The sequence below is a fragment of the Nannobrachium achirus genome, assembly GCF_963921795.1.
Source record: "Nannobrachium achirus genome assembly, chromosome: 22".
Classification (NCBI taxonomy): Eukaryota; Metazoa; Chordata; class Actinopteri; order Myctophiformes; family Myctophidae; genus Nannobrachium; species Nannobrachium achirus.
In genome coordinates, this window is record NC_137829.1 from 35,531,890 (window position 1) to 35,550,270 (window position 18,381).

The 18,381-nt window shown below is 42.8% G+C and overlaps 2 protein-coding genes across 2 annotated transcripts; one reads left to right on the forward strand and one right to left on the reverse strand.

The window, feature by feature from the left end:
- LOC308307988 (uncharacterized protein) lies at positions 1-13,085 on the forward strand. Its single transcript, XM_080753334.1, has 16 exons — positions 1-141; positions 693-775; positions 882-939; positions 1,990-2,075; positions 2,859-2,920; positions 3,110-3,239; positions 3,821-3,885; positions 4,415-4,617; positions 5,334-5,455; positions 5,705-5,802; positions 6,523-6,542; positions 6,670-6,819; positions 7,398-10,330; positions 10,756-10,959; positions 11,524-11,590; positions 12,610-13,085. Exons 1-16 carry the CDS (start codon positions 15-17, stop codon positions 12,822-12,824), a joined length of 4,623 nt encoding a protein of 1,540 aa, XP_080609460.1. The 5' UTR covers positions 1-14; the 3' UTR covers positions 12,825-13,085.
- A 1,324-nt stretch (positions 13,086-14,409) lies between these two features.
- On the reverse strand, positions 14,410-17,586 carry asnsd1 (asparagine synthetase domain containing 1). Its single transcript, XM_080753272.1, has 4 exons — positions 17,511-17,586; positions 15,941-17,426; positions 15,561-15,742; positions 14,410-14,801 (listed from the first exon to the last, which is right to left on the reverse strand). Exons 2-4 carry the CDS (start codon positions 17,357-17,359, stop codon positions 14,543-14,545), a joined length of 1,860 nt encoding a protein of 619 aa, XP_080609398.1. The 5' UTR covers positions 17,360-17,426; positions 17,511-17,586; the 3' UTR covers positions 14,410-14,542.
- Between the last annotated feature and the right edge of the window lie 795 nt (positions 17,587-18,381).

Genomic DNA, 18,381 nt, shown 5'->3' on the forward strand with positions numbered 1-18,381 from the left:
GGTAGAGTAGAGGCATGGCGCCTGTACAAGGACCAGAGATCCAGTTCGCTCAAAGACTAGCTTCCAACGAGAAGATAACCCGGACCAGGGCAATCAAGAAACTGAGAAAATACATCACTGTGAGGTCGCAGAAAGGCAAAGGTAAGCTAACGTTTAGAGTGTCAACGTTATGTTCAAGCTAGCTTCCCCAAAGCTAGTCACGTTAGCTTTGATCCAAGCCAAGGGACTCACTATTAACTAACATAACATAATAACGTGGAATTGTCTCATTGGGTTTACATTCATTTTTTTTGCAGGCACTTAACCTAAGCACTCTCATGTTATGGTTTATGTGAATATTCAAACTAAGTTTTCGTGTAGCCTACATGTGACTGTGGATGGGGGAGCATCTTCAGGTTGAAGCAGAATCACCAGACATGCTACTCCGCAGTTAACCTGTATTATATGTTGTTGTTTGGCTATATTAATTGCTTTTTATATGAAGTGTTTTCCTCGTTGCAAAGCAATGTTACCACACCAAGTAACAGTAAACACGTTTTGCTTGTAGGATTGATTGAATACTTTATTAGAAGTTTACATAGGAAAAAGTACAAGACAGTACCACAAGAAAGCTGTTGGGCTTGTTTGCATTGGGGTCCATTTGTAATCAATTCACAGGACACATTGATTTCAAGTTTGTGTTCTGTGTGCAGATGGATTCACTGAGGAAGAGCTGCTCAAGCTGTGGAAGGGTCTATTCTACTGCCTGTGGATGCAGGACAAACCGCTCCTGCAGGTACTGTACAGTGGCTTCAGTCCTCTCCCTCCTCTCAACTGCATGCTTTCTCTTGGCCTTTTGAAGGGTTTTCTTTTTATTCACATTCACTCGCTTTGGTCCTCAGGAGGAGCTGTCAAACAACATCTCCTGCCTTCTGCACAACTTTCAAACAGTGGAAGGCCGTAAGTTATTAAAACTGTCTATTGTGAAAATGTTTTCAAAGTTGAATCACATTATTACAATTTGAGCGTCGGATGCTCTTATCCACCGCATGGACTTATAAAGTGCAAGATCAGAGTAATTGGCATCAACTCTTGTGAGCAAATGACAGGGTCAACTGTCAAGAAGCAGAGTGCAAAGAAAAACATTTAGTGCTACAAAGTAACTAGGATACCAAGGTGAACATCAGACATGGCATCTGTCTAAACCAGTGTTTCTCAACCACTGCTGTGCCTGGGGACCTTTTGTGTGCCCCTGAGAAGGGTCAAGTGTGCCCCTTGAAACTGCTTGAAAGCCAGTGTATTTATCATTTTAAAAATGAGTTAAATGAGTTAAAACAGACGATCCACAAGCACGGGGACCTTTGTTGTGCCCCTGAGAAGGGTCAAGTGTGCCCCTTGAAACTGCGTGAAAGCCTGTATTGTATTTATCATTTTAAAAATGATTTAAATTTGTGAAAACAGCAGGGTCAAGTGTGCCCCTTGAGTGATTTAAATTAGTGAAAACAGCCGATCTACAAGCACACAACGCCTCGTGGTGCGAGGCGTTTTGTGCTTGTAGATCTGCTGTTTTGTGACAGCCTTGTATGGTGAAGCAGGGCTTTACTTGGCAAGAAACGTACAAATTTGAAACTTGGAGATACAAGGTTTCTTCCTGACAGTGACGATATTTACACCCCCGTATTATGTTGGTGTGCCCATGGATTCTTGGGACATAAAGTGTGCCCATGCAGGTTGAGAAACACTGGTCTAAACAACATACTGTCCAAATAAAATACTTGGCAGGGAGAAAAAAGTAACCAGATTAAATCATCTGCATATTATAACTAGCAATAGCATCCATCAGCTCAGCTGGCAGGAGCTCTTAATTGATCCCTTTGAACTTCAGAGGGGATGTGCACTGAGTTGACCATAAAAGTGTCAAACTCGTTCTATGCTCGTTAGTGCTCTCTCTAATTATTACAGTCGTCATTTGCTTCTCCATTAAAGCATGGATTGTGTTGTTTGTTGCAGAGCTGTTGTATCTGGAAACCTTCCTTCTGACTGTGAAAAGAGAGTGGAATGGAATTGACCGGCTGCGAATGGACAAGTTCTTCCAGGTCAATAGAGCTTGTTTGTTTATGAGGGCTAAAGTGAAGTTGAACTTAGTTTGGTAGAACTAGTTTAGGAGAAATGTTTTCTTGAAACTGGAAAGGCATTATTATCCAGATGACGTCCACAGGAGCTTAAATGCATATAAATTGGGAGTGGAATATATGCTTTATGCTTTAATGTTTTAGTATGTTATTTAGCATACCCAATAGTAACAGAATCCATTGAAAAATCTCTTCCATCAATTATTTGGGGTTTCAACCATATACTGACCTATTTAGGCTTATATTGGATTGGATTCATTGCAAACAAACCACTAGGGGGCGAGCCCAACTTGTTTGCGATTTGTGACAACCTTATGTCCATACCTAACATCATGCCAAAAATCTAAAACTTATCACCAAGTGCACAATTGTCTAACATCATGCCAAAAATCTAAAACTTGGTGACTCATTGATTTTGGTTGTGGTAAAGAATTTCTCAAGGGTAATATAACATTATGTATTAGTATACCTGTACTAACAGAAGTTACAGATAAAGATGAATGACAATAGTTGGACTTGTATCATGCCCAGGTAGTTAAATGACTCAAAGTACAAGTGAAATAGTATAAAACCTTGGAGGGAAACTGAGTCATGTAACATGGAATATCTGAAGCCTTCAGTATCATACAGAGCGTAAAAGTACAAAGCTTCTTAACTAATAAATATGCATCAATAGAAAAGTGAGATGTTTAATTTGACACACACCTGAACCCAAATCCATTGTGTTCTTCCTTGTCTCTCTGGCAGCTGGTCCGCTTTTTATTCAGACAGACATTTGAGATGCTGAAGAAGATGAAGTGGGAAGTCAGGTAATGGTTTTGTCTTGAGTGGCTAGAAAGGAAATGAATAGGTTATTATATAAATATTGCTCCTTTAAGCAATATACTGTGTTCTTCCATATTATTGTTCATCCATAATCCATAATGCCTTATCAATTGCTTCCATCCATTGTAGAGCTGTGGTTAGTGAATATGTTGCCTGTCTACTCTGTTCCTCAGTGTGGTCACCAAGTTCCTGGAGCTGCTCATAGCGCAGGTCCTCCGTAAAGACAGTGAAGCGCCCGTTGGCCTCCAGTTACACATCCTGGACCTTTACTTGACTGAACTGGCTGGGGTTGGTGCTGCCGAGGTAAAGACTGCTGGTCCAACCATTGTGGATTTTCTCCAAGATATACTGGGGAAAATCCATGTTAGTTGCTAGAACGGTGCCATGGCATTGGTCTGACATCTCATTGTTCCTACATCCCATACTGTAAGTCCAAATCTGGTGAATGTTAACCTGGTGAAAATACTATGCCTAAACCTAACCTCAGTAAAACTATGCCTAAACCTAACCTCAGTAAAACTATGCCTAAACCTAACCCTAAAACCTAACCCAAACCAAATTAGGACTAATGAGATGTAGGATTTACGGGCAGTCCCCGCTAGAACAGCATCAAGAACAGCTGCTAACAAACTTATGTGCACTGCTTTGAAAAACAATCATGTCCCCCCACCCCACACACACACACACACAAGACAAGAAATACCCCAAAGTAGTGGCTGGGGAACATGTTATTTTTAAAGTGTTAAACAAGTGTGAATTAAGCTCATGTTGGTCATTTTGGAGGCGAGGTTTTACTTAAATAACCACAACTGGCTCAAATAGCTCTTTTTAGGTGAATGAGTGGGTTTTCTACAAATGTATTTCTCTTTTTTTCCCCCCCACAGCTCACAGCAGCTCAAAATCTGACCTTCATAGAGCCGTTCTGCAAAACAGCAGCCAAAACCAAGGAGTAAGTATACCCACACTGTACTCAAAGATTCAGTCAGGATAGTTGTCCCTGGAGCTCTTCGTTTCACTTCGAAAGGGTTGTGCGCCTCGATCTGTCTGTCATGTTAAAAGTTGGACAGGTGCGTTCGTCCACCCCTGGTCGAAACAAGCATCACAATAAAAAAATTATGTGACGCTCTGTTTAAAGAAAATATTTATGATTTGATGCCTTAAATAAATGATATGACCGCTGACACAGACGGAGCAAACTTAAAATATGCTTTGATCTGACCCGATCTTTGAGATCGTAGCAGGATATCTCTACACACAACGTTATTTCAGTTATGACAGCAGTGCTCCTCTCCATCTCTTCTCCTTGGGTCGGCCATTGCTGAATGGGTTGAGAGATTGGGAAGCGGATCGATTCATAGCTTCTCCCCCGAGTGCACATCATAACCAGCTGGGGGTGAAGCTGAAAACTGAATTCCCCCTGCGGGATTAACCAGGTTTCCCTTTCCTTGCCCTCTTTGTCCTCTCTCCTCTCTGGCCAGTCGTGTCCTGCTTTCAGCCATTTGCAAGGAAATCTTCAGAACCATCATCGACCAGGCTCCGTTTGCTGTTCAGGACCTACTGAAGGAGCTGAAAACAGCCGGGGCCAAGGACTCAGACTCAGGACAGGCTTCTGAAGAAGATGAGGAGATTGTGCAGGAAAAGACAAAATCACTCAAAAAAGCTGCAGGAAAGCAGCTTAATGGTAGGTTCCTACTCCCTACATCTAAAGTCTGGTGTTTAAAGATACTGCAAACCTTATGTGCATACGTGAACATCCATACTGAATGCTATGTTGCCACGTTGAATACCTCAAGGTCACTCATTCATCACAACCTGTGCTGACACCAAGCTGTCATCGTTGCGCGTCTGTGGCCGACAATCGGACATGATTTTGGCATTGTTTTTTTTTGCCAGTATTGCCATACTGTCTGAATGGGAAACGTTTTTATTTTATTAGGACTCAGAATTTCCTTGGAACTCAACATTTCCCTGGGACCCATTCAAATGACCACTCATGGGTCCTGGAACCCACTGACTACATTGAAAACCTAACTGCTACTGCTTAGATGTGGGGTTATTTTGTTGCATTGGAGTTGCTGAGATTAGATATACCCTGATACGGACAACTGACACCTCCTGGTATGGAGAGCTAGTTCCTCTTACGTAGGCACAGAACAGTGCCATTAGCTGACAGTTGGCTCAGTCTTTGTGGTGTGTTCAGCGCACCATTTTTAGAGGAGGTGACAATGTGATCTGATCAGTTAGTTCTTGCAAGTTGGCTTGGTTCAGGTTGTCAGGATCTTTAGAATTCAGCTGCTTTATACCATTACCTGTGATTTGCTGTTAGCCTATTGCGCATAATATCTTCTTTACTCAGGACGATTACTGAAATACTGTTGGATATTGTTTTGGGTTTAGGCACTAACCCAGATGAGGATGAGGAGGATGACCTTGATGATGAGGAGGATGACCTTCACCTGGAGGAGGATTCTGATACAGAGATACCTGATGAAGAGGAGGATATCGGACCTATACTTCAGGTGAATAACACCTCTTGAGGATGATATACATCATTGCTGTTTTAATTTTTAGTTTTTTTTTACTGAAAGCTCTGAATTCACATCCCTTATCGTGAATGTATTTTACCTTAAGTCTCTTATCAGTAAAAGCAGAAGTACAATATGAGCAAAAAACTATTCAGTAGGAAATCTTTAATTCTGGTTGAATTTACGTTTATCCAATATGATGGATGGATGCTTACACTATATTCTGCTGTTTGTGTTTTGTAGTTTGACTATACTGGATTGGCAGACAAGCTTTTTCAGCTTGCCAGCCGAAGCAACACACGCAGCTACAACAGACAGACACTCTACAAAATCATCAAAATGTGAGTAGATAAGATTTGCCTTATTAACACTTAAAGACTGGTGACAAATTTAAAGAAAAACCTGAATAACCAGGTGCAGAAACATAATTAATGCAGATGCTAACATACAGGTTATAAGCAATTAACATCCTGACATGTCTTGTGTCACATATAAATAGTTAGCAGGCCCGGTTGACGGTTGGTCAATTTTGGTTCAAGATGGAATATCTTAAGCGACTATGAAAAAGAGTTCATTAGACTGCTCTTTCAGAATTGTTTAAAGCGACATCTGCATTTGGAAACCCATCAGTAAATTGTAATAAATTGTCCACATAACTCGGATATATAATGAAAGAATTGTTGAATTTCATCTTTTAGCTGTCACTTTCACTTTTACAGATATGATTATCTAGAGACAATTCAACTTTTAGACGTAGTTATAGAGACGTATCCCCAAATGTCCACTGTAATGCCTCACTTACTGGATGTCTCGTTTCACGGACCTGAAGAATCGCGAAGGTTTTGTTTCAAAACTACATAATTAGTGTGGTTGCTATAGGCAACACGTTATTGTGTGGCTCCGTGATGACCATCTTATTTGCTGCGCTGGGTCACATGCAGTATTCACCAGCTCAACAATCCTGATCAATACAATATGTAGTCTTTGATAATACTCTAGCTGATTTCTCTTCTCTCCTTCCTGTCTCCCTCACGCTGCTTTTCTTGTATCCTTCATCCCAGGTTGCGTGATCTCAGCGAAGGTATGAACCCTTGATGATTCTTCACCATTTAATCACACGGCTGCTTTGATATCCATCTGAGTTTGGTGTCTGTCACAGTCCTTTCTGTGTGTCAACATGTTTCCATTTGTGTGTGTGCCTCTCTCAGGTGTCTTCCCGCAGGATGAGTACCCAGATGAAGTGTCTACAGATGAGGACGATGACATGTTTGGCAGCAGGATAAGAGTGAAGAAGGTGAAAAGGAGAAAGGGAGAGGAGGTAGAGGACACCAGAGGACCTCCAGCCAAGAAAGCAAAAGGTATGAGATGACTGAGTACACTTCTCATTCAGATGAAAGCTTTATGAGATTAATATAATGTTCAGTTGTGTTCATGTTTGACAATGTTCAGTTGTGTTCATGTTTGACAGTTACATCAAGAACAGGAAGTTATTGCTTGCATGTCCTACAGATTGGGCATGCAAATTTGTATTAAAATAAACAAGTATCCATGGCCCATTAGAGATTAGGGCACGCACCGTACCACATGGTCTTTAATGCCTGACAGTGAGTGCCTGGTTTGATTCCCAGCCAGGCAGATCATTGGCTTGCATGTCACTCTACTCTTGATCCGTGTTTCCTATCTCTCTCCACTGTGACAAATTAATTATTATTGTTAAAGTATGGTATTCATCAAACCATAAATGTTTGCAAAGAATATTGTGTATAGACGGATTTCCCAGAACGGCAACCATAACGTGTGTGTGTTCTGGAAAAAGGTCTATACTTCTACAGTATGTTAACTTCTGTTAAGAATGCATGCCAAGGTATCGCTCAAGTGTTTAATAATGCATTTGCAAGAGTTGAGTGTAACAGGGTCTTCACTTTTTTTAAACTAGGGAAGGAAAAGGAAGCGGCAGAAGCCGATGAACCAAACCAAGACTCTACAAAAGATGACGGGGAACCAGCAGCAGACTCAACTACCACTAAAAGGAAGAAGAAGAAAAGGAAGAGGAAGGCAGGGAAGACAAAAAGTGTAGGTGGACAGGAGACTGCAGAGACGGAAGCAATCAACACAGAGACGGAAGCACTGGCTGCACTGTCACCTCCAGCAGACTCTGCCACAGACGGACAGAAAGAAGCGGTGATGGAAACCTCCATCTCTGTCCTGGTTGAGAAGCCCTCGTCTGTGACAGTCACAGATGAGGCTACACCCATGGAGACAGAGGGTGAATCTGAAATTCTCCTGCCTTTGGAAGTAAAGGCAAATACTGAATCGTCAGTTATGGTGACAGAGGAGCCCAAACAAAAAAAGAAGAAAGCAAGGAAGACAAAAAGTGTAGGTGGAGCAGAGACTGCAGACACGAAAACAATAGACACAGACACGGAAGCACCGGCTGCGCTGTCACCCCCAGCCGATTCTGCCACAGACGTAGAGAAAGAAGCACTGATAGAAACCTCCATCTCAGTCCTGGGGGGGAAGCCCTCGTCTGTGAATGTCACAGATGAGGCTACACCCACGGAAACGGAGGGCGAAGCAGACATTCTCATGCCCTTGGAAGTAAAGTCAAAGAACGAATCTTCAGTTATGGTGATGGAAGGACCCAACGAGCCAGAGCCGCAGGCACCTAAAGACAAGTCAGAGGATCATGAAGAAGCGGCTACACCCACAGTGATGGAGGGTGAATCAGAAACCCCCTTGCCCTTGGAAGAAAAAGCAACATCGGTTACAGCAACGGAGGAACCCAGCCAACCAGAGCTGCAGGCAACTGAGGACCAATCAGAGACGCTGCCCAAGAAAAAGGGCAAGAGAAAGAAGTCAACTGTGACCTCTGTGGACCCCAAGCCCAGTGAGTTGGCAGGGGATACATCTTCTACCCTTACCCAGGATACCGTAAGGGGGACCGAACAGCCAGAGATCACCCTGGAGACTGACACTACCACCCCAGCCAAGAAAAAAAAGAAAGCTGAGAAGAAAGTGGAAGAGGCTGTAGGTGAAGTACCGGTGGAGGGAGAAAGTACGGAGATCTCGTTAGTTAGTTGTGAGGCATCAGCTGGCGAGACCACAGAGACCACCATCACTTCAGTGGCAGATACCACAACCCCAGACGAGACCCCTGTCACCTCAGTGGCAGATACCACGACCCCAGGTAAGAAGAGGACCCGCAAGAAGAGCCTCAAGGTTGAAGAGAAGGCAGAGGAGGTCGAGGTACAGGTGGAAGGCGAAGGTGCCGCGGCTGCCATCAAATCGGGTAATTGTGACAGTTCAACAGAAGATGCTGCGACACCACCGATAAAGACCAAGGGCAAGCGGGGAGCAAAGATGACACCGGAAGAAGAAACATCTGAACCGGCACCTGTTGTTTCTGAGGCATCGACGGACGACATCATGACCACTTCACTAACGGATGCAACAACTCCAGCTAAGAAGAAGAAAAATAAGAAGAGCCTCAAGGTCGAAGAGAAGGCAGAGGAGGCTGTTGAGGTTGGAAATACAGCAGCGGAGATTGTACCAGTTATTTGTGAAGCCTCAACAGAAGATGCCACCACAACAACCCCACTAAAGATGAAAAAGAAGCAAGAAGTAAAGACACAGGAAGAGGAGTCGGAACAAGCACCTGTTATTTCGGAGGCATCACCAGATCTGACCACTGCACCGACGGATACAACGACTCCAGCTAAGAAGAAGAAAATTAAGAAGAGCCTCAAGGTCGAGGAGAAAGCAGAAGTGGCTGAGAGCCAAGCACAGGTTGAGGGAGAAAATGCAACCGCTGAGATTATACCAATTGAGGCCTCAACAGAAGATGTCACCATCATCTCAGTGGAAGATGGCACTACAACACCGGCTAAGAAGAAGAGAAATAAGAAGAGCCCAGCTGAGCTGATGCCAATTGTGTGTGAGGCATCAACAGAAGATGTCACCATCATCTCAGTCGAAGATGCCACTACAACACCGGCTAAGAAGAAGAAAAATAAGAAGAGCCCAGCTGAGATGATGCCAGTTGTGTGTGAGGCATCAACAGAAGATGTCACCATCATCTCAGTCGAAGATGCCACTACAACACCGGCTAAGAAGAAGAAAAATAAGAAGAGCCCAGCTGAGATGATGCCAGTTGTGTGTGAGGCATCAGCAGAAGATGTCACCATCATCTCAGTGTGTGAGGCATCAACAGAAGATGTCACCATCATCTCAGTGGAAGATACTACAACCCCTAAGAAAAAGAAGAAAAGGAAGAGCCTCAGGGTGGCTCAAGAGGCTGAGAGTGAAGCTCAGATCGAAGTTGAGGGAGAAACAACGGAAGCTGAGATCACACCAGTTGGATCCGAAGCACCAACAGAAGATGCCTCAACATTGCTGCTAAAGAAGACCAAGAAAAAAAAGGGCAAGCAGGACGTTAAGATGACACAGGAGGAGGGTCCGACACAGGAGAGTGTTGCGGTCGAAACTCCACCTGCCGAAGAGCTCCCCACCGTCACCAGCATCATGACGCCAGTGAAGAAGAAGAAGAAACAAAAGGCAGCAAAGACTGAAGAGCCATTGGAGGAGGCAGCAACAGTTGGAGAAACGGCACAGGAAGTAGAAGCACCGATGGAGATCACCATGACAACGCCAGTCCTGAAGAAGAAAAAGAAACAGAAGGCAGCGGATGTCAGTGAGGTCAAAGAGCAAAGTGATGCAGATGAGCCACCGGCTTCTGAAGTGCTCTCTTCCTCTGTGAAGAAAGGCCAGAAGAAGAATAAAAGGAAGATCCCAGTGGAGATCAAATTCGAGTCCGATGAGATGCAGGCAGAGCAAGATGCCATGATTGCGAAGAAGCCCAAGCTGAACAAAGTGAGTGTTTTTTTGCTGAATGGGGATCAGTCAAACAGTCAATTAAATAGTAGAAAGTACTGCCTCATGTCAGGGGTTTGAAAAAGACAGTATAGTGTCTCATTGTCCCTGCTGTCACCAGCTGCTGATTGTCGCAACCAGGAAATGGAAAGTTGTTAAGAGTGTCTGATCTTACCTGACTGAGCTGTTCTATTATACAGCCTTTAGTTAATATACAGGCATTACTGATTTTTTTTTTTTTTTAATCTGTTTTTGTAAATATATTGTAAAAGCACAGGTAGTTATCCCGGTTATTAATATTGTGATCGTGTATTTTGTCCACATTGCTCAGCCCTGTCCAAACTAGGTATTTAAGATCACTATTTGGCCGAGGAGACAAGCCTCACACCGGCTGACCTGCTCAAGAGTGTTATGTTTTGTTTCAGCTGGTGAAAGAGCAGTCTACTCCACTCAGTGTTAAAAAGCTCCAGAAGAAGAAGAAAACCACACCAGATTCAGACTTCATCCGTTTTCATAGCGACACCTTGCCCCCAACACCGCTCTTCTGTAAGACCAAGGGAAAGGGACGGCCCAGCACACCGCATCCTAGTAAAAAGGGACTGCCCAGCACACCGCATCCTAGTAAAATGGTATGAGAGTCTCATAATGAACACAAGTAAAAGTCAATTTTTTGTCGGCAGGGCTGAAGTGCCGATAATCATGATAAAACACGACCCTCTTGTGTAATATTGTTACCCTTAAGAAAAACACGTCAACTTCATTTCATTGTAATTAAGATATTCTATAGAAATCTTAAATTTTTTTAATGCCAGATTTTGCTACTGTCACTGAACTTTACATGTAAACTGCTAGCATAGCCGCTTACAAGTCATCGCCTATGGAAACGATAGTGGTGAGCCAGCAGCTATTTTGCGACCTGTACGGCTGATTTCTTTGTTTGATGAAACCCGTTCCATATCGCACATTATCATCACGGGTAGATGGCTATTTGAACCAATCAGATTGCTTCGTCGGAACTACCTGTATAGTTGATACTACTGGGTGACGCATGGGTGCTTATAAAATATGCATTACAGATCTGGGATTGGAATGCCTTTGAATAATTATACGATATACAATTAAGCATATTGTAATGTTATAACTGGTGTATCTATTAATTGAAACATTTTTCTTTCTTTCTTTTTGCCTCACAGAAAAATCAGACTCCCAAATCGGATTCAAAGAAGGTGACCTTCGGCCTCAAGAACAATAAAACAGCTGGTTAGTAAATGTATCTGTCAGTAGACTCTCTGGGCCCAGCTTAAAAAAATGGCACAGCCCAAATTTGGGTTGAACACATTATGCCTAAAATGACAACTTTTTTGTGTGTGTGAGACTATAGTACATGTCTGACTTTATCCCTTCATTCCATCCAGCTTTCAATTTCTTTGGTTTTTGTTACTGCAAGTATTAGTCTTTAACGGTGGAGCAGATACAATTGTACTATTACAACTTCTCTCCCATATCTTCATACTGTTTTCCTATCCGTCTCAGTGGTAAGACGATACAACAGAATATATTTGAAATGAACTGAGTTTAGTAGACCTGTGAATGTGAAGTGTAATTTACTGCCTTGACCTTGGAGAGTGTTAACCCATTTAGGCCTGAACACATTATGACGCAATATTTTATGCTTTAAATATAAAAAAATAGCAGATATACAAGCTCACAGCGCGGCACCGAGTGCCGCGCTGCGAGCTTGTAGATCTGCTATTTTTGAAAAAAACGTTTAAATTAGAATTTTGTCCCGATTCTATAAGTGTCTTTTGAATCCTTCTAAGATTTTTGGAAAAAAACCTATGTTTCTATGTCAGCAATCTGGCCAGCCATCGTCAAAGAAAAGGTTCTTTTCACTCAACTGGAGCTCAGTTAGTCTGTTCTTGAGAGACTACTATGTCAGTGGTTCTCAAACCTTTTCATGTGAAGGACCCCCAAAATGATATGTATTTGGCCACAGACCCCCATTCAAAATATTTAGTTCCAGGGACCACCCAGAAGCAAAATTTGAGTTACAAAAGTTCGCTTTGAAAATACATATATTCAAAGATTTGCACACATTTTCATGACTTTTTCAAAAATAGCAGATCTACAAGCTCGCAGCGCGGCACTCGGTGCCGCGCTGTGAGCTTGTATATCTGCTATTTTTCACTGGTTAAAGCAATCAATAATTCTAGGCCTAAATGGTCATGTGGTACCAATGTCCTCCTGACTTCCATGGGTTTCTCTTTGTCATGATGCAGAGTTTAGGAAGACCGATCGCAGCCTGCTACTGAGCCCTGAGGGGTTGTCGAGAGTGCCCTTTGACCCTGAGCAGAAGCCCAGGTGCGGAGTCTTGAAGAGTCCAGTTACATCACCCACTGTTAGCGTCAAGAAGACCCCCAAGGCCAAGAAATCTCTCATGACAACCCTCAAGAGGACACCTAAAGGACGCCCCACAGCAGCCGATTTCTTCTAAACTTGAGTGATGGACTGTGATCGTAGAATAATGATCCTCTTAAGGGCTATCCACACCCAAGCACCAAAAACTACGATTTTTCTTTTCTGTGACCAGCCACATTGATGTTGTAGTTGTAGTGAGGACTCTACCATCCACTCGAGTCGGGACAAATTTTCAAATATACTGTATTTATAATAATGCTTGGTGGGTGGCCCATTATTGTTCTCACACTTTATTGTGGACAGTAAATGTACAGTGTCAGAAAATATACATTATTTACTGGGAACATTTTGTTTTATCTGGTTTCCATGTTAATAAATAAGACTGTGGTTCACATTACCAGTCATTAATGCCATGTCTCAAGCTTCTTTATCGTCTGGATACTTAAACTTCTTATATTACTTTGCTGGCTTGCAGTGGTAGTTATCTACTGTAGCAAAGCTTACTGTTACTATAAAGCACCCATTATCAACTAATCGGTCCTTATACTAATTAGACCACTGTTTCCCAAACAGTGGGTTGGGATCCATTTGTGGGTCCCTTTTGTTTTCAATATTTCAAAGCATTTTAAAAAAATCCCAAAAAGCCAAGTCTTTCTAACCAATTATAAACTTTTTTTCAGTAAATTCACGAAACATTACATAAATTAGTTTAATTAGTGAAAATAGATCTACAAGCTCACAACGTAGATCTGCTATTTTCACTTGTTAGGGTCTCTGGCAAATGTCTGATTCTCTTTTGGGTCACAGGCGGTTTGGGAACCACTGCACTAGACGGCACAATTTCTTTCTAATCCGTCTTACTAGCAGGGTTCCCACGATCATGAAATTCCCGGAAATATTTTGACTTTTTTTCCAGTACTGGAAGATTTTTGAAATTGATTAAGGTTCATGGAAGGTCCTCGAAAAAATGTCTGATTTTGTTAACTCATTTACTGCCACCATAAATCGACTTTGAGGGTTCCCTGCCACGATTTTCTTACCTTTTGACGACGATCTGTTCACGGTGTGCACACTTTATATTTGCTACACTGCCTGTCTTTGGGCTTTGCACATACTGTAGGAGTAAGACTCATTATTGCGCTCGGCTGAATGATTGTTATAGTCCTGGAAATTGGGTTGAATATTCTGGAAGTTTTTGGAAACTACCTACCTACCCAATACCTAAATCGTGAGCTGTGGACCGCTCAGAAACCTGCCTACCAGTCACATCACCGACAGATTCCACGACAATGCGAACAGCCTCTTTCCTGGAAAGTTGCATTAATAAAAAAGATGTAATGAAGTTTGAAATCTTGTTTGAAATGACCAAACCTGCCTACCGAAGTGATTAGCAGCTGGTTTCTGAGCTGTCCACAGCCCACCAGTGTAGACAAATGTGTGACATCTTATGAGCATTATGGGGACACATGATATGAACATGAGTTGAAGTGGTCTTATAAATGTATTATTTATAATTTATTATATTAAAGTATTGGGCCATGTAGGGAATGCATTGATTAGTTTGCCTCCCACTCCATTTGGTTTGTTCCAGACCAATACGGAACGCTGTTAATTTATTCAGACAATTTAGGATCCCTCCAAATGTTTATAAAAAAAAGAAACTTCAGGTTTGTAATCTTTATTATACTGTACATAAAAAAATTGACATCCAAACCAAGTTCAATGAATCCAACAGTAAATATCAAATCTGTTTGGATTTATACATTCAATAGGTTTTACAGTGGACCTGTATGTTTAAACCATTGAATCTATCCTGTGGAGTCTGTTAGACTTGTCCGAAGCCTTCTCACGGTGGTTCTCCAGCTTTGCAATGCGGGAGCCAAACTGCATGGCCCTCTTGGGCAGTACAGCTGAATGACCAAGCCCCAGCTCCTTGGCTACTTGTCTCAGGAGAAGTTTCTCTCCAACACCCCGTGGCAGGGACAAATCAGCCTTCTCCCACACAGGCAGGGAGTTCAGGTAGCTTACAACTTCCTCATCCAGGTAGGGGAACCTAGAACGTAGACAAGAATATCAAATTACTTGTACTTGAATCCCTGATTAAAAGGAGCTGAAAGTAAGATTAGTCTGCAGATGTGTGTACAATGATCATTTATACACCATTAAGACTCCCTAATCGGGAGATAAGCAACCGTCATGTTGCATACACAAACTTTAGAAAGCAATCGTAGCCAATCAGGAGGGAATATGGGAAATGGGACATATCCATGTTGATGACATGACTTTAGAGATACTGTGTACCGCTTTGTGTGATTTTAGGCCAAAATCTGTAGGAACAGTGTTGCAAAATTTGTTTTGCTAAAATTGGCCTGATGGTGGCGCTAGAAGAGGGCCATGGGATGGAGGTTGTGGTTTGCCAGCCAAGGAGTGTGTGTGTGCAAAGTTTGGCATGGATAGGGGCAACGGTGCCGGAGATAAGAGTAGGGCAAAAGTGTGACGTGACGAACAGACAGACTGACAGCCAGTGGAGCTTACTTGTATTTGAATCCCTGATTAAAAGGAGCTGAAAGTAAGATTAGTCTGCAGATTTGTGTACAATGATCATTTATACATAATACTTATTTATGCAACGTAAAAAACTCAAATCATAAATCACATGACATTAAAACAAATACAGGGCTTGTTGGCTCTTGTGTTGTGCTCTACTGGTGGTTGCTGGTAACGTTGGTGTAATGGGCTTTCTTTAATAAGCAGCTGTACTTTAAATGTACTCGGGTGAAGAATATCAGCCTAAAAAGTGTAAAACTCTTACCTTGCTTCTTTTCCATGGTCTCCTATGACCCTGTCATCTCGGCCCAGATTCCTTGAAGAGATTCTGCCCAGCTCCATGGCCAGCTCTAGGATTAGTCCCTCGTGCCCAGACGTCTTAAATCGCACTCTGTGCCTGGAGTAACCTGCTAGCTGCTCATCTGCCCCAATGCCTGTTAAAATGACCTGTAATCATAAAACACAAAAACAAATGTATTTAATAATTGAAGAAATCATGTTGGGAGTTTTCCCATGTGATAGGAGATGCCTGCAAGAAAACTCTTCTAATTTAATAGCACAAGTGTTTGTTACATCAATTGCCAAATGCAAATTGGCAATTACTTTAGTTTGTGGGAAGTTGCACATTTGACAAGCGTACTTCACCTTCGCTGCTGAAGTGAAGGGCGTCTGGTAGTCGTTCTCCGTGATGACACCGGCCCCTCTGGCTGCAAACCACACAGCACAGCCAATGCTGTCGTCAAGCACCGTGTCCAATGGGTACACCAGGTGACAGATGCGCTCCTGACGCATTTTCTGAAGCTCCTCTTGAGAGATGTTGATTTCGACAAAATTCCACCGTCTCTCTGGATTTAGGTCCTTAAGTTCATTGAGACCGTCTCTTCCGGTAATCCTGTCTGGAACATCAAAGGGGCCACTGGAGATCCGAGCACACGCTGAGTCAGTTACATCGTCTGTGGGCTGCTTCTTTTGCTTCTTGGATTTCTTTGTGGACTCTTTCTGCACCTTTGGCTCCCGCAGTTTAAATGCCACATTGAGAAGGTCTATTGGTTGGTCAGCTGGTATGTGACGGTCAGCCAAAGCAGCCAGAATCATTGAGTCTATCCCCCCTGAGAACAATATAGCAATTGTGGCTTGCTTGTTAGCAGGAGATGAATTATCATTCGCCCCCAAGGGTAGAGAATGGACACGACGCCTTACTGCCTCACTCAGCAAATGGATAAGGCTGTTCACCTCCTTGCTCTTCTCTCTGCTTGCTAGCAATGCTTCCAGTTCCTCAACAGATGGATGTGAACTTGGAAGAACTTCTACCTCATCTAATGACTTGGGGACTGACGTGTTAAGCGGACAGACTGGGGAGGTGAGGACGAGGCCCGTTTGGTTCATCACCGCACTGCAGCTGCTGGGGAGACCCTCCAACTTTATTTCATGACAGGCAGGAGGGAGTTCCCTTCCTGCACAAGCCCAAGGATAGACCTCAACGGTCAGGTTGTGAGCGTCTGCAATCGCCTTTAGATCAATCCTATAAACGCCAGCCGCTGGGACCTCCTGCCACGTGGATTCGCTGGAACCGGAGGCGTGAGCTGCTACCGATGTCAGCGTCAGGGCATTCTCCTCGACGTCAAACCGCCAAAGCAGACTGCGCCTGCCAAAGAAATCTCTGCCAAACCAGAGGTACTCTCCGTGCTGTTGGTAGTAGATGAATGCCCAGGGTCCCTGTATGGTGGACAAGAGGGACACAATGTCCGAGGGACCGTTGCAGGCTGACAGTTGCTGATGGAGCACCTCGGTGTCATTCTCTTCTGGTCTCACTGGCAAGCCTCCAAAAACCTCCCCATTCCACAACAGCACGTCTCCTGTACCGCCTTGGACTGGCTGAGGGGTGAGGTGGCCCCTCATGTGAAGTACGTGGGCAGAGAAATGGCATTGATAAAAGGGGTCTGAGCCGGATTTAGAGACATCTCGACAGCAGTTGGGTCCTCTTCTTCTCAAGTGTTCATAAATCGTCTTGTCCGGCGGAAGCTGCTCAGTCGACAGCCTCAGCAAACAGAATATCCCACACATGGCTGCCGTGAAGGTCGCTCAGACGACTACATGTCCTGCAATTCCTTTTTCATGTTGTCCAGGTCCTCTGGAGATAGAGGATTTCATGCATTAATTAATGTTATAGGGTCAATTTTCAAAATATAAAGTCAGGAGGATCTTTCAAACTTACTTTTGCTTGAACCAAGTGTTTGTCCTCTGTCTGCCAGAAAGAATATGTTACTGTTACGCTGCTGGATGTAGACTTTCTGGGAAGGAAGAGACACCATAAAACGCATATGTAATAAACTTAAACCCCTCGTTCACTTTGTTACATTTCTTCGCATACTTCCCATTTAGGCTGGTTTAGAACATAAACTTTTTAATTAAAAATTAGAGTATTGTTCGCTAATTGCAAAAGTAGTGCCTCCAGTCTGCAGGTTTCCAGAATCGTTTAATAAGAAAATAAATAATATGCCGATATTCTTTGTTTATAATAATTACTTTCTAAAGAACATACTCACCCTGTTCTTCTTCAGATTGGAGAGCTCATCGACTAGGACTTTCTGCTCATTGATCTGCAGGGACAAAATCAAACACTCTTGAATCCAATCAGTTAATAACCCTTCATTTTGACATACTGGAAATAGATCTACAAGCATGTGAGCCGAGCATGTAGACATATACTTTTTGTGCACGTTTATGTAGCTGTAAGGTCCAAATGTGGAGAAAGCACTCTAAAACCAGGTTGAAGCAGACATCATGACAGTCATGTATATCTCTAATTTATGGAATTTCTTTGATTTATACATATTATATATATCTTTTGATAGATATATCTTTTGATTATTATATATATATATATATATATATATATTAATTCATGACATTTTTTATCTTTTTTGTGAAATATTAAAAACAAAATGTACGAAACCAAAAATTAAAGGGTCCATAAAAATGTGTCCGCGACCCACAAATGGGTCCCGACCCAGTGTTTGGGAACCAGTGGTTTAGAATGCTCATTCTTTGTGTTTCTTTCAGTATCATCCAGACATCCACACATC

Excerpts from the sequence above, each read along its gene's own strand:
- LOC308307988 (XM_080753334.1), top strand. The coding sequence starts at position 15 with ATGGCGCCTGTACAAGGACCAGAGATCCAGTTCGCTCAAAGACTAGCT. Across the intron at positions 6,543-6,669 it reads GTTGCGTGATCTCAGCGAAG|GTGTCTTCCCGCAGGATGAG; the intron begins GTATGAACCCTT and ends TGCCTCTCTCAG. Across the intron at positions 11,591-12,609 it reads CAAGAACAATAAAACAGCTG|AGTTTAGGAAGACCGATCGC; the intron begins GTTAGTAAATGT and ends GTCATGATGCAG.
- asnsd1 (XM_080753272.1), bottom strand. The coding sequence starts at position 17,359 with ATGTGTGGGATATTCTGTTTGCTGAGGCTGTCGACTGAGCAGCTTCCG. Across the intron at positions 15,743-15,940 it reads CCTTCACTTCAGCAGCGAAG|GTCATTTTAACAGGCATTGG; the intron begins GTGAAGTACGCT and ends TTATGATTACAG. Across the intron at positions 14,802-15,560 it reads GACCATGGAAAAGAAGCAAG|GTTCCCCTACCTGGATGAGG; the intron begins GTAAGAGTTTTA and ends TCTACGTTCTAG.